This window comes from Kryptolebias marmoratus, linkage group LG21 (genome assembly GCF_001649575.2).
Source record: "Kryptolebias marmoratus isolate JLee-2015 linkage group LG21, ASM164957v2, whole genome shotgun sequence".
In the NCBI taxonomy this organism is placed as follows: Eukaryota; Metazoa; Chordata; class Actinopteri; order Cyprinodontiformes; family Rivulidae; genus Kryptolebias; species Kryptolebias marmoratus.
The window spans coordinates 22,677,297-22,690,760 of NC_051450.1; the positions used below are offsets into that span (position 1 = coordinate 22,677,297).

The 13,464-nt window shown below is 45.4% G+C and overlaps 1 protein-coding gene across 3 annotated transcripts in view; it reads left to right on the forward strand.

Moving 5' to 3' along the window:
• The window catches only part of rps6ka3b (ribosomal protein S6 kinase, polypeptide 3b), a 31,665-nt gene extending 18,544 nt beyond the window's left edge, over positions 1-13,121 (forward strand). For 2 of the 3 annotated variants that reach the window (XM_037973141.1, XM_017440592.3), the window contains 20 exons: positions 2,053-2,169; positions 2,367-2,448; positions 3,736-3,816; positions 3,897-3,976; positions 4,079-4,185; positions 4,860-4,897; positions 5,024-5,166; positions 5,657-5,727; positions 6,093-6,181; positions 6,965-7,029; positions 7,123-7,225; positions 7,304-7,413; positions 8,074-8,199; positions 8,272-8,361; positions 9,078-9,236; positions 9,920-10,081; positions 10,485-10,561; positions 10,646-10,763; positions 10,841-10,981; positions 11,061-13,121. In XM_037973141.1, coding sequence (XP_037829069.1) covers positions 2,053-2,169; positions 2,367-2,448; positions 3,736-3,816; positions 3,897-3,976; positions 4,079-4,185; positions 4,860-4,897; positions 5,024-5,166; positions 5,657-5,727; positions 6,093-6,181; positions 6,965-7,029; positions 7,123-7,225; positions 7,304-7,413; positions 8,074-8,199; positions 8,272-8,361; positions 9,078-9,236; positions 9,920-10,081; positions 10,485-10,561; positions 10,646-10,763; positions 10,841-10,981; positions 11,061-11,183 — 2,082 coding nt within the window. In that variant the 3' untranslated portion in view covers positions 11,184-13,121. The remainder of the gene's footprint in view (positions 1-2,052; positions 2,170-2,366; positions 2,449-3,735; positions 3,817-3,896; positions 3,977-4,078; positions 4,186-4,859; positions 4,898-5,023; positions 5,167-5,656; positions 5,728-6,092; positions 6,182-6,964; positions 7,030-7,122; positions 7,226-7,303; positions 7,414-8,073; positions 8,200-8,271; positions 8,362-9,077; positions 9,237-9,919; positions 10,082-10,484; positions 10,562-10,645; positions 10,764-10,840; positions 10,982-11,060) is intronic. The other variant, XM_025002662.2, reaches the window with a different exon arrangement.
• Positions 13,122-13,464: the final 343 nt, after the last annotated feature.

The window sequence follows — 13,464 nt, forward strand, 5'->3', positions numbered from 1 at the left end:
ATCCCCACCCCCAGATGTGCTGTTGATGTGTGTTGTTACACAGTGCCATTAAAAGGAGAGACGAGGGAGTGAAGGAGCTGAATTTCCTCCACTCCAGCTCAATCCAAACCTAGTGTCTAAGTGTAATCGCTGTAGGTGGGCACAGGCATAAGAGGCGAGAGTGTGTGTTCGCCTCCCATGGCCATAGTGCCCACCCCGCGTTCCTATATGTGAGTGTCATGAAGATGTTACTAGTGGATGTCTAAGGTGTATATATAGCAGAAGTTTTTCTTAAAGTCCTGGTCTTCAGATCGTTGTATTTTTTTGTCTTTTTTCCTCTTTTTGTCCAGTTTGCTCAGATTTTTCCAAAAAAACCTGAAGCTGAGTTTAAAAAGCAACAAAGAAGACTTTGTTTTTGCTCTGATTTGTCCGAGACACGTGCTATAAATAAACGGGAACAAAAGGAAATGTCCGGCGTTATTTACAGTTTAATTATTTAGCAGAGAGACAGGAAGCGCCCCCCCCCTCCCTCCCTCTCCTCTGTGAAGAGTGCAACCTTAATGAAGAGACGGAGGGAGGGACCGATAACGAAGAGACGGGGGGAGGGAGGGAGGGAGGGACCGATAACGAAGAGACGGGGGGAGGTGTGAACCAGAACGGAGAGGTGAGAACGGCTCGAACGGGCAGAGGAGGTGAGTCGGAGGGAGGAGAGATGGCAGAGAGGGAGGGAGGAGAAAATTTCTCCCGTCCTCATCTCGCCGCCTCGCAGTCCGTCCTTCGGAGGATGTTGGCGCCGCAGAGCCTCAGCCGCAGCCGGGACTACAGGACCCAGAATGCACTGGGACAGCTGGCAGGAAGCAGGTCTCCTACCTGGGATCTGCAGGTATGAAGAGGAGCAGAGAGGATGATGGGAGGAAGTCTGCTTTGTTTGTTTGTTGCATCAGAGTAAACAGAGGCAGCTTCAGGATGAGTTTGTTGTTGTTGTTGTTTGTTTGTTTGTTGTTTGGCGTCGGTGAGCTGCAGCAGGTATCTGAGGCGTCTCCATGACGACGGTGTGTGTGTGTGTGTGTGTGTGTGTGTGTGTTTTGCAACGTCCCGCTGTGTGGATGACGAACGCTCGGGAAGCCTGACCAACCTGTGAGTCACAGTGAAGTGAGGGAGCTCACGGCCGATCCTCCGGTTCCAAATCAAACCAGAGACATTCTGATTCACTGCTCTGATGATGAGCAGGACACCTGTGTGAAGACCTGCAGAAGGTCTGTGAAGGTCTGTGGAGGTCTGTGGAGGTCTGTGAAGACCTGCAGAAGGTCTGTGAAGACCTGCAGAAGGTCTGTGAAGACCTGCAGAAGGTCTGTGAAGACCTGCAGAAGGTCTGTGGAGGTCTGTGAAGACCTGCAGAAGGTCTGTGAAGGTCTGTGAAGACCTGCTGAAGGTCTGTGAAGACCTGCTGAAGGTCTGTGGAGGTCCTCAGACTGAGCGGATCCAGCCACTTTTCTAAATATTAAAAATCTAATAGTTTATTTATTTATTTTACCATTAATTAACCAGGAAGAGAAAAACTCCTGAAACATAAAATCTGTTTTTTAGCCAACATGCTCATCATAAACAACACAGTAAATAATCTTTTCACATTATGATATTAATGTCATTTAAAACCAAACAAAAAGCCTTTAAAGGCTTAAAGTTTAACATGACTTCAGGACTTTTCTAACATTTACAGGCAGAACTTTTCTGCCTCTGATTTGATTAAAATTTGCATGAATTTGTTTCCTGAACTCGACTGTTTTAGATTCGGGTGATTTATTTATTTATTTGTTTATTATTTTTTCCTGCAAATTTAACCAGCTTTTGATTCACTCTGTTGGTTTTCAACATTTTTATTTTAAACTTGGATCACATACAAAATGTAGACAAACGGCATTAAAGGAGGATTTTAATGGGACTGAATTTGACTTGAATTTTGACAAACTAAAGGATGTGAAGCAGGAACTCTTTCAGCTTGCAGCGGCTGAGTTTTAGCCTCTAACTAAACTAAACTAAAATCCTAAGTCAGTTTTGTTTTGTTGGTTTCAGGACGACGTTCCGATCAAAGAGATCAGCATCACACACGTGGTGAAGGAAGGCTCGGAGAAGGCCGACCCACGGCAGTTCGAGCTCCGCAAAGTCCTGGGACAAGGCTCCTTCGGCAAGGTGTGTGTGTGTGTGTGTGTGGGAGTCACTGCCACTCCAAACCCTGCAGTGTTTCCCTGCTGTCAGTGTTTGAGAGGCGGTTGCCATGGAGACGGCGGGCTGACCGGCTCTCGATGTCGTCGTCGTCATGAATGAAGCATTCTCGTCCCGTTTGGGCTGTGTGTGTGCGTGTGTCTAACCTGTCGGCGTGTCTTCAGGTGTTTTTGGTGAAGAAGCTCACCGGACCGGACACGGGTCATCTGTACGCCATGAAGGTCCTGAAGAAAGCCACGCTGAAAGGTAAGGCTTCATTTTTACTGTAAAATCCACTTCCTGTTGAAGAGTCATCATAAACCGCGCTGCTTCGTGTTCTGTTCCACCACACGAGTAAATCAGCAAAAAATATCCCCTCATGATGCACCGTGTCCTCCTGTTTGTTCTGGGAAATCCCCGAGCCTTTTTTAAAGAATTAAAGTGACGGTAAAAAGAAAAAAACCTCCTGATCTGGTCTAAAACGATCCAAATATGACCTCAGATGTACAGAAACAGATTCCACCGTGTCGTTATTTATTAAACACCGTGGGACAGTCGGACAAAGACGGACTGGTTTTAAGTCCCGCCTCCTCCGTGTGAACAAACGGGAAGCTGCTGTCAGTCAAATAAAATAAAAATGCCTGAGAGAACTTGTTTTCAGGTGTTGCCTCTTGTTGTTTCATGCAGTTCTTTCCTTCCTGTTCAAATATTCAGTTTTCTAAAAGCCGTAATCAGTTGATTCATGAACTCACGTGACGCCATGATTGTGGGCGGGGCTTAAGTGCTCAGAAGCTGGTTCCAAAAAAATAAAACATGGCAGCTTCTGTAAAAACAGTTCCTGCTGCCTCCAATTCCTAGAAACGAGAGAAGGCTGCGGCAGCAGCTTCAACAATCTAACACGTCTGTGATCCCAGATGTTTACCCAGAATGCACTGCAGCTGTCAGCACGGTGGTGGAGGGCTGATGGTGTGGGCTGATTCTGGAGTCAGATGTGAGGCCATCTGTCCGACAAACAGGACAATGATCCCAAACACAGCAGAACGGTCCAGAACCAGAACCAGAACCTCAGAGAGCTGAGCAGAAACGCTGGAAAGAAGAGTGGGCCACAACTCCTCCACAACCAGGAACCCACTGAGAGTTCTGCTGCTGGAGGAGGTTCTACAAGCTGCTGGTTGTTAAACACAGAACGACTCAGTGGAACCTTGAATTTAGATTAGGATGGTTTTAGAACAAAGTAAAGGTCAGAGACGTGAAGAGGTGGACTTCCTGTTTCCTGGGTTGTAGAAGTTCAGAGTCAGCTGAGGCTGTTCGCTCAGAAACAAGTTTTTTTTTGTGATTTCTCGGTCTTCATCTCCCAGAATGGATCTTCACACCTTCAGGTGAGACCGACAAAAGGAGCTAAAGAGGAGTGGAGCGAAAAGAGGAAAAATAAATCCTTCGACACGAACACCTCGCTGATGTAACTGGGTTGACTTCTTCTCTCTTCCCTCCCGTTCCTCCCCAGCTGCCGTCTGAACTAAAGTCAGTAACGTTGTTGTGTTTTTGCCTTTTCAGTTCGGGACCGAGTCAGGACCAAGATGGAGAGGGACATCCTGGCCGAGGTCAACCATCCCTTCATCATCAAGCTACATTATGGTGAGTCAACCAGCGGCAGGCCTCCCTGAGCCAATCAGAACCTCGGGTCTCGTCTCAGCTCGTGACGTTTCTCCCTGCAGCGTTTCAGACGGAGGGGAAGCTCTACCTGATCCTGGACTTTCTCCGAGGAGGAGATCTCTTCACCCGGCTCTCCAAAGAGGTACCTGCTGCCTGATGCTGATCCTGACGCTCTGAGCGTTCAGACTTGTTTCTGAGCTGAGTGAAACGTTGCTGTGAGAGGTTTGGTTTCTCTTTGCTGCAGGTGATGTTCACAGAGGAAGACGTGAAGTTCTACCTGGCGGAGCTGGCTCTGGCTCTCGATCACCTCCACGGCCTCGGCATCATCTACAGAGACCTGAAGCCTGAGAAGTGCGCTCACACACACACACACACACTTACAGTTTTAAAGTCTGGGAGATCATCTCTTGATAAGATTTTGGAAAACAAAGAGTTTCAGTGCTTCAATTCGCTGCTAAGACTCACATTTAACCTCGTAGTTTCTGTGAAACCACTTCCTGCCGTTTCATCATCACCTGCCGCCGCCGCCATGTGCGTTCGTTTGAGTCTGTTAGCAAAATATCTCATGATCCAGAGGCCAAACTTTATTGAAACTCTCAGAAAGTAATGATTGGATGAACGTCTACAACCTGATTCAAGATGGAGGCCACAGCTAATCGATCCTAGCCAATAAGATGCGGTGGTCGTAGCTGAGAGTCACGTTTAAGATTTGACTCAAACTCGACAAGGAACACCAGGACTTTAGTTTGATTTATGTGTTCCTCGCGGTGTTTCTTGGAAGTACAGAAGGTGAAGAACCAGAACCAGAACCAGAACCAGAACCAGAACCAGTCCACTCGTGTTTTCAGACATTCAGACCTAAATGAAGTGAAAAAGTCCATAAAAACTGACTGAGAGCCACTTTAAGGCCTGCTGGTACTTGAAGCCGGAAGCGTTTCCACTTCCTGTTTGTCCTGAAGACATTTAGTCCACGGTGAAGCTGACCGATGGATGCAGATGGCGTGATGAATCTTCTCTTGTTTCAGCATCCTGCTGGATGACGAAGGACACATCAAGCTGACCGGTGTGTAATATTACACTTCTTTGTGTTTCTGTCACTCCATGTGTGTCCTCCTGCTGCTCTTTTCAGCTGCTGCCCACCATCTTTGTCTTCACTTCTTCTCTTTGTTTGGGTCTGATGTGTGTTCAGACTTCGGCCTCAGTAAGGAGTCCATAGACCACGAGAACAAGGCCTACTCCTTCTGTGGGACGGTGGAGTACATGGCTCCCGAGGTGGTGAACAGGCGGGGTCACACGCAGAGCGCCGACTGGTGGTCGTACGGCGTGCTCATGGTGAGACGGCACTGATATCGGACCAGTTTGATCACATTTAAATGAGCTTTAAGCTGCATTTAGAGGAAAATCGGCCCAAATTTATGTAAATGAAGCAAATATCTCAGTGGGCTGTCAGTGAAAAGTTACAAACATCGCTTCACGAGGGAGTCTGCGGCATTCCAGAGCCTCGTTTTAGATGCCAAATAATAAGTGTTAAAAACTGGCCCAGATTTTCATTTTCAATCCAGCTGTTGCTGTTTAACATTCATAATACGAAACCTGAGGATTATAGCTTCTTTTCCAGAGGTTAACACACAGAACTCAGATGTTGATGCAGTTTTGAGGAGTTCCTCTGAGCTGCAGCTCTCTGAGAACCCATGAATAAATAATGACCTGATGGGATCTGTTTGTGTTCGGACTCGAATAGACCTCCAGACAGATCTATTGATCGAGACCACTTTTCTCTCCGCAGGAAAGACTCTGAATCTTTTTGTTCTGTTTCCTCCAGTTTGAGATGCTGACGGGAACGCTGCCGTTTCAAGGCAAAGACCGGAAAGAGACAATGACAATGATCCTCAAGTAAGACATTTTATCTGGTCTCTGCAGCCGCATTTCAGCTTTCATTACAGCTCAAAGTACGAGTCAGCCGAGACATTCAAGACGAGGACGGGGTGGGACGGAGCGGAGGACAGATAAGGGAAATAAACTCGTAGATTTTCTAACAGCGCTGCAGCAAAAGGAGGAGGAAGTGAAATCGAGTCGGATAAAAATTAAAAACACACCTCGGAGGAAACATTAACTCCTCCCGTTTCCTCCGACTCTGAAAACGCTGAGTCGTCTCTGCAGAGCGCTGACGCCGCTTCCTGTTGTCGTCTTATCTTTCAGCTCGCTGCTCTCGCTCTGATTCGTCTCTCCTGTCCAACGTTGTGTTTCTCTCCCCGCAGAGCCAAGTTGGGAATGCCACAGTTTCTCAGCCCCGCGGCTCAGAGTCTCCTCAGGAACCTGTTCAAACGAAACCCCGCCAACAGATTAGGTAAAAAAACAACGAAAAAGAGCCGAAGCAACAAACACCTGCAGAAACATCACTGTTGAAGGAATCCGCTGAATTTGTGACAAAAAAACACAGAAAAGCTGTAAAAGTGCAACAAATACCAGCAGATAAAAAGCTAACATTCCCTCACCGAGCATCTTATATGATGACTCTCAGCTACTACCACACCTGATCTGAGCTCCACGTCTGTTAGATTCTGTCAGCTGGTGCATGAGATATTTTACTAACAGACAGACGGAGGCAGTTACATGATCACCCATTTTTAATGGCAGCAGGTAATAATAATAATAATTTTCAAAACACTTTTCTAAAGTTTTGTTGAACAGAAACTTTTTTTCTCAAACAGGATTTAAAACTTTATTTAAATACTGCTTTTAGTTTCGGTGAAAATGCCGCCGTGTTTACGGTAAAATAAACCTTTTAAAGGCCTGAAATAACTAAGCAAGCTTTTATTCTGAAGGGCTCCAGCTATGATGCAGTACTTCCTGTATTGATTGTTCTTTAGATTAGAAACATTAAAGCCGTTCCTGCCTCCTGTTGGCAGAGATAAAAATCACAAATTAAACGGTTCTAGTTATTATTTTTATTAATATTAGTAAAACTAACCCGAGTGTCTGGGACAAACAGGAAGTAAAGGTAACTTTTATAAAATGGAAGCAGTTTAAAGTTTAGCTGGAGAATCATCAGTAATAAGGACAGATGTCACTTCCTGTCTGGACTTCCTGTCAGGTAAACGCTCCTCGGCTGATGTTTGTTTGTTTGTAGGAGCCGGAGCAGACGGAGTTCAGGGGATTAAACGACACGAGTTCTTCTACACCATCGACTGGAACGTCAGTTTCTCCTTCCTTCTTCTTATTTTTATCCTCCCAGGACAGAAAGAAACGATCCTGACTTTCTTTTGTTAAACTCTGTTCTACGTGCAGAAACTCTTCCGCAGAGAGATCCGTCCTCCTTTCAAGCCGACGATGGGACGACCTGAGGACACGTACTATTTCGATCCAGAGTTCACGCAGAAAACCCCCCGAGGTGCAGATCTGGACCCGTCTGCTGAGAGCTGAGCGTCTGACGGAGCGGTAAGCTAACAGCTGTCCCCGTGTCTCCCAGACTCGCCGGGGGTCCCTCCGAGTGCCAACGCCCATCAGCTCTTCAGGGGATTCAGCTTCGTGGCCATAACCGAGGAGGAGACGCAGCCGGAGCCCAAAACCTTCGTCCAGGTGGGCTCCGACTCGCCAGGATTTCTCTGACTGTCTGGGTCAAAGCTCAGAGGACAGAGCTGAGACTCACAGGAGACCAGGACTGTCCACCAACACAAATAACATAAAAGACACAAAACAGTCAGTCTGTTTGGATTGTAGTAAAAGTTTAATGATGGAGGAAGTTCTTCAGTTTGTTCTCTGATCTCAAACTATCAGATTCTTTTATCCGTTCTTGTTGCTTAAACTTGTTTATTTGTGTCACTTGTTTGTGAAACAATTAAACTAATAAATTATTAAATTACCAGAATCTATTCAAAGAAAAGAAACAAACAGATGTTTCTGGGAATAAGTCAGGAAAGTTGAAGTCAGCGGTTCGTGTTCAGCTCTTCACATCAATTAATTTAACTAAAAAAACTTCATTCTTTATTTTTTAAAAAGAATCAGAAAGACTTCGACCGTTTCCTCCTAATGTAGCCTTAATAATATCTAACATGAGCTGAAGTAGCTCTACAAGCTAACTAGCATGTATCTAACCTTTACTTTGAAAGGCCTGGCAGGTAATCATGTAAAAGCCTCTTGGTTTGTCTGCCTTTGAGCCGAACATCTTGTGAATCTGTGGGGGGATTTTAACCGACCTCTCGTGTCACTTGTTGTGTTTTTTGTGTTGTTTTCCTGCAGCAGCTTCACAGAAGCACGTCTCAGTTTTCGGACGCGTACGACATTGAGGAGGACATCGGCGTCGGCTCGTACTCCATCTGCAAACGCTGCGTGCACAAAGGAACGGGCATGGAGTACGCCGTCAAGGTGAGCACAGGAACATTCCTGCGGATCGAGGAAAGTCTCTGTGAAACTGAGTTCAGTCCGTTTGTGTTTCAGATTATTAACAAAGCTAAAAGAGACCCGGCAGAGGAGGTGGAGATCCTGCTGAGATACGGGCAGCATCCCAACATCATCACCCTGAAGGACGTGAGTCACACCGGAGACGAGTCAGTCCTTCTGAGCCGAGCCGCGTTAGCACCGCTGCAGTTTCCTTCCTCAGCTCGTTTTACTCCTCATAAATAAAAAACTGGCCACCTGGATCCATCAGAACCTGCAGAACGGGTCAAGAATCATAGTTTGTCATTGAACACCTGCTGCCCCGCCCTCTTTCTGCTCCCTCCAAAGTGGGCGGGAATCACCGTGGCAACCAGTGACTCAGCAGTTAGTTTATTTGTTCTTTTTTTTTGACAGGAAGAGTTTCAAAATAAAACTCGTAGATACTCAGTCAAAGTTTAGATTATTACTGAAGTTCCAAGTATTTATTAGGCTTTATAGAAGAAAATGTTGTAGTTTTGAATATTCTTCTGACTAAAGAGGACAGTCATGTTTTTGAACGAGTCTGAATCATAAAACTGTTTTTATCACGTTAATAATTCACCTCGAGCTGAAATTCTCTCCTTTTTTTAAAAACCGTCTGCTCATCTCATCCAATCTGACTCATCCTGATTAGCAGAAAAACAATCAGATTGAAATAGTCCCGGTTGTCCTGTGACTCACGGCAGATTACAGATAAAAATATCTGCGGCTGACAGGGAAGCTGCCCACTCCGGCTTCACGGCTGCAGAGGCGATTCGCCGCCGGCGTTCGGTTGGACGGAAACAACGGAACGCTGCTGAACGGTTTCTGAACGTTTGGTGTCGCAGGTGTACGACGACGGGCGCTCCGTCTTCCTGGTGACGGAGCTGATGAAGGGAGGCGAGCTGCTGGACAAGATCCTCCGCCAGAAGTTCTTCTCCGAGCGAGAAGCCAGCGCTGTCCTCTACACCATCACCAAGACGGTGGAGTATCTCCACGGCAACGGGGTGCGTCTCCACGGTGCTCACCTTGGGTTTGGGGTCAGATGAGTCGTTTCGTCACGTTTTCCTTAAAACTTTAAAAGCTGCTCCTGACTTTGTGTCTCGTGTTGTCCAGGATGTCAAATGAGACACTAATGAGACTCATTTGGACATGTCCTTCCTTTTATGTCTTGTACTAGGACACGGGACATATTATGGTCCATCCGTCTGTCTGATCTGTCCTCTAACTCTGAAACAGAGAAGTCAAACATCTCAGCTGGACACCCTGAGGGTCAGGGATGATCCCTATTGATTTCAAGGTCATGGGGTCATAGGTCAGCGTGCACTGTTAGCATCACTCTTATAATAATAAACTGTATAAAAATATAACTAATTAGTTGATTAAAAGGGGAAATATTTAAAAATGTTTTTGCTTTTTTTGCTGAAGATGATTTTATTTTGAAGGAACCAAACTTCTGTTAACCAAACGAATCTGTTTTATTTTTAAAAACCTTCAGATCCTCAGGAAACAGGTTTGATTTCTCCTCTAAAGAGGAAAAATATTCAAACTGAAGCTTTTATTTGAAACGGTGCTGCGTTCACTGCTCGTCGGAAATGGGAGTTAAAGGAACCGATCAGCTCTGAATCCGACTTCTAGCCTAAAAATAAAAGTTCTTCTTTCAGAACCGCGTGTTCCCGTCTGTCTGCAGGTGGTGCACCGGGACCTGAAGCCCAGCAACATCCTGTACGTGGATGAGAGCGGGAACGCCGAGTCCATCCGGATCTGCGACTTCGGCTTCGCCAAGCAGCTGCGGGCGGAGAACGGGCTGCTCATGACACCGTGCTACACCGCCAACTTCGTCGCTCCGGAGGTTCGTCTCCTGAGGGAGAGCCGTGCGTCGTACCTAAACCGCTTCTGGAAGATTAAAGATGGCCGCTGCAACCTTTCACTTTATTTACAAAGACGTCCCTCCAATAAACACGTTAAATGCTACTTTTAGCTTTAAGCTACTTTTGAGATGAACTAAGTTTTGTCACTTTTAGCTTTTGTTAGCATTTTGCTACTTTTAACTTCAAGCTAACACTTTGCAGCTTTTAATTTGTGGCTAGCATTGTTCTCCTACCTTTTAGCTTGTCTTCTGCTTCTTTTAGCTTTAAAATCGTTTCTGTGGTTCTGAAACGTTTCAGTCTTTCGGCTCTTGGTTTCGGCTCTGGGCTTCGGCTGCGGTTCTGTGCAGAAGCTGAAGTTGCGAGGTTCTTGTTGTCTCTCTGCAGGTTCTGAAGAAGCAGGGCTACGACGCCGCCTGTGACATCTGGAGTCTGGGCGTTCTGCTCTACACCATGCTGACCGGGTCAGTTTACCGCTGTTTCAGTCTGTTTCTGCCTAAAGACGTCCTTTCACCACGCTGAGACGCTCGTCCCCCGTTTGTCCACAGGTTCACTCCGTTCGCTAACGGCCCGGAGGACACGCCGGAGGACATTCTGTCCCGGATCGGCAGCGGGAAGTTCTCCCTCAGCGGAGGATACTGGAACTCTGTTTCTGCCGAAGCAAAGGTGAGAAAAAACCAAAAACCAGGAGCAGTTTTTACCGTGAAGCAGGTGAGGACCTCCGTCTCACTGTCGTCCTTCAGGACCTGGTGTCCAAGATGCTGCACGTGGACCCGCACCGGAGACTGACTGCGGGACAGGTCCTCAAACACCCCTGGGTGACCCGCAGAGACCAGCTGCCCAAATACACCCTGAAGAGACAGGAAGCGCCGCACCTGGTCAAGGTGAACACCTGCGCTCCTACAGCCCACCTCCTCTCCTCCTGTCCGCTTTAACGCTCCGTCTCTTTGGCTCCTCCCCCAGGGGGCGATGGCGGCCACCTACTCGGCGCTGAACAGGAATGTGGCCACGGTTCTGGAGCCGGTCGGCTGCTCCTCTCTGGCCCAGAGGAGGGGCCTGAAGAAGATCACCTCCACCGCTCTGTGACCTCCTCCTCTTCCTCCTTCTCTTCCTCCTCCTCTTACCTCTGACCTCGATCTCCCCGCCGCCGGTCCGGTCCGGTCCGGTCCGGTCCGGTCCGGTGGGACAGACTACTGATGGAGCCGCTAACGCCAAATAGGAGCACACCCCTCCCCATCGCCGCCCTGGCCTCTTCTGATTGGCTCTCTTCTCTCTTACTGTCGATTCTCAGCTTAGCCTCGCCGACTGACGGCTGACCCAGAACCAGAACTAGAACCCAACCCCATAGACCCGTTTCCGCCTCGGACAATCAGCGCCGCCTCTCAGAGCCGGAGGCGGAGCCGCAGCGCGTCAGGAAGATTCAAGCGTTTATTCGCCTCAGACAGGAAGTCACAGGATCAAGGCGAGGTGTGCGTTTTTTTGTTTTTGTCGCGGTTCTGAAGTCACCGGCAAAAAACGACCGAAGGCGAAATCCGATTAATCTCAGGAAGCAAAAAAATCCTGTTTGACCAATCAGAATGAAGACATTTGAAATGAATTTAAACATAAAAAACTTCAACAAATTCATCCAAACATCAACTTAAATTATAAACAAATCAGGTCAGATTAAAAATCCTGAAAACTCAACTCAACTCAACATTTTAAACTCATTTGCTGCCACCTGGTGGCCAAAACGAGAATAACAGCCTGAATCTGAATAAACTCTTGATTTTAGTTTTTATTTTATGAAGAATTTCTGTTTTCATTTAATCTTCAAACAAATCATTTATTTAAAACCTAATATTTGGATTCTTATTATTTTACAGATAAAGAACCTGTTCAAATAAATTTTAACAACATTTGAGCCCAAAAAAACTAGTTGCAAACTTAAAGTCCTGGAAATAAAAACCTGCCTCCACAGATTTCAGCCTCTGATCCGTTTTCTTCGGATCAGGCCGCTTCAGAACCGGAAGGCCGTCGGAAAACTCAGGTTCCTGCGAATCAAATCGATGCATTTTTCTACGTCAGGGAGGAAAGAGGCGAGAAGCGTCTTTACAGATGTTTATTTTCCTCATTTCAAGTCTTAAAGATAAAAACGGTTTTAACCCTTTAAAAACCATTCCAGCTGATGACGTTAACCACTTAATGATTACTGCTCGCATGAAAAACTAATAATCATGGAAATTAATTTATGCAACACAAACATTTTGCTGCTAAATTTGTAAAAAAGGAAAGAAATAAAAACTTAAAGGCTTTAAATCAACCTGCAGGTTTGAATCCTTCGTCAGAAACGATAATCTGTGCACGTTTTTTTTTAAAGTGATAAAAATCCAACAGTTTTTGAGCAGATCGAGGACCACGGAGGCTCGTTTTCAAGTTAAAAACAGGAAGTCTTTTGAAAAAAAGGTTTAAATTATGAGGTAAAATTAGTTTAACTTGAGATAAAAGCCTGAATGTTAAAAAGGACGACATGATTTTAACGTTTCTTTCAGATTCTTTAGTTTTTTTACTCATAACTTTCCTTATCACTTATTTCTCAAACTTTTAACATTTATGTTTCAGAAATTCTACGTTTTACCTCATAATTTGTCCCGTCGAGGCGTAATTCTGACTCAGAAATAGATTTATTTTTTAAAATGTTGTAGTTTTGACTGTTTGTTGGACAGTTTAGTTAAAGTTAATTTAAATAAAGTAGAAATCCTGCGTCTGAATGTCGATTTAAAGGGATGAAATTCAGATTTTTTTTATATGATTTTTGAATATATATGTTGATTTTTTTGACTCTGTCAGCTCTGGGATAAAGAAAAACAGACTTTAAGCTTTTTCTTTCTTCTGTCTTCACCTGTATTCTTCCTCCTCCTCCTCTTCCTTCTCATCAGATCCTGTCAGCCCTGCTGCTACGCCAGCTCGCCGTTTTTCTACCTGCAGAGTTGGACTTTCTATTGAAAAACAATAAAAACAATAAATAAAAAACAAAAACATGCAGTTTCTGTTTGACATGATGAAGACGAATACAGTTAGCTGCACACAAGCAAATCAGTCCCTCCCCTCCCTCCTGAGGGTCGTTAGCTCTTTATGTTTGAGGTTTTTGTCAAACATGAAGGTGTGTAAAACTGCGGCTTATATTCAAAGAAATAATTATTAAAAAGCACAAATAAAAAAAAATGTTTACACATAATTCTTTTTTTGTCACGAAGCATAATAGTGTCAGCTCACAAGGTAATATTTTTGTCTTCAAGTATATATTTTTCACAAAAAATAAATAAATTTGGCACTTCAGGAGCTCCTTACATCCAACAACAAAACCTTTGTGTTTGTAACAATAACC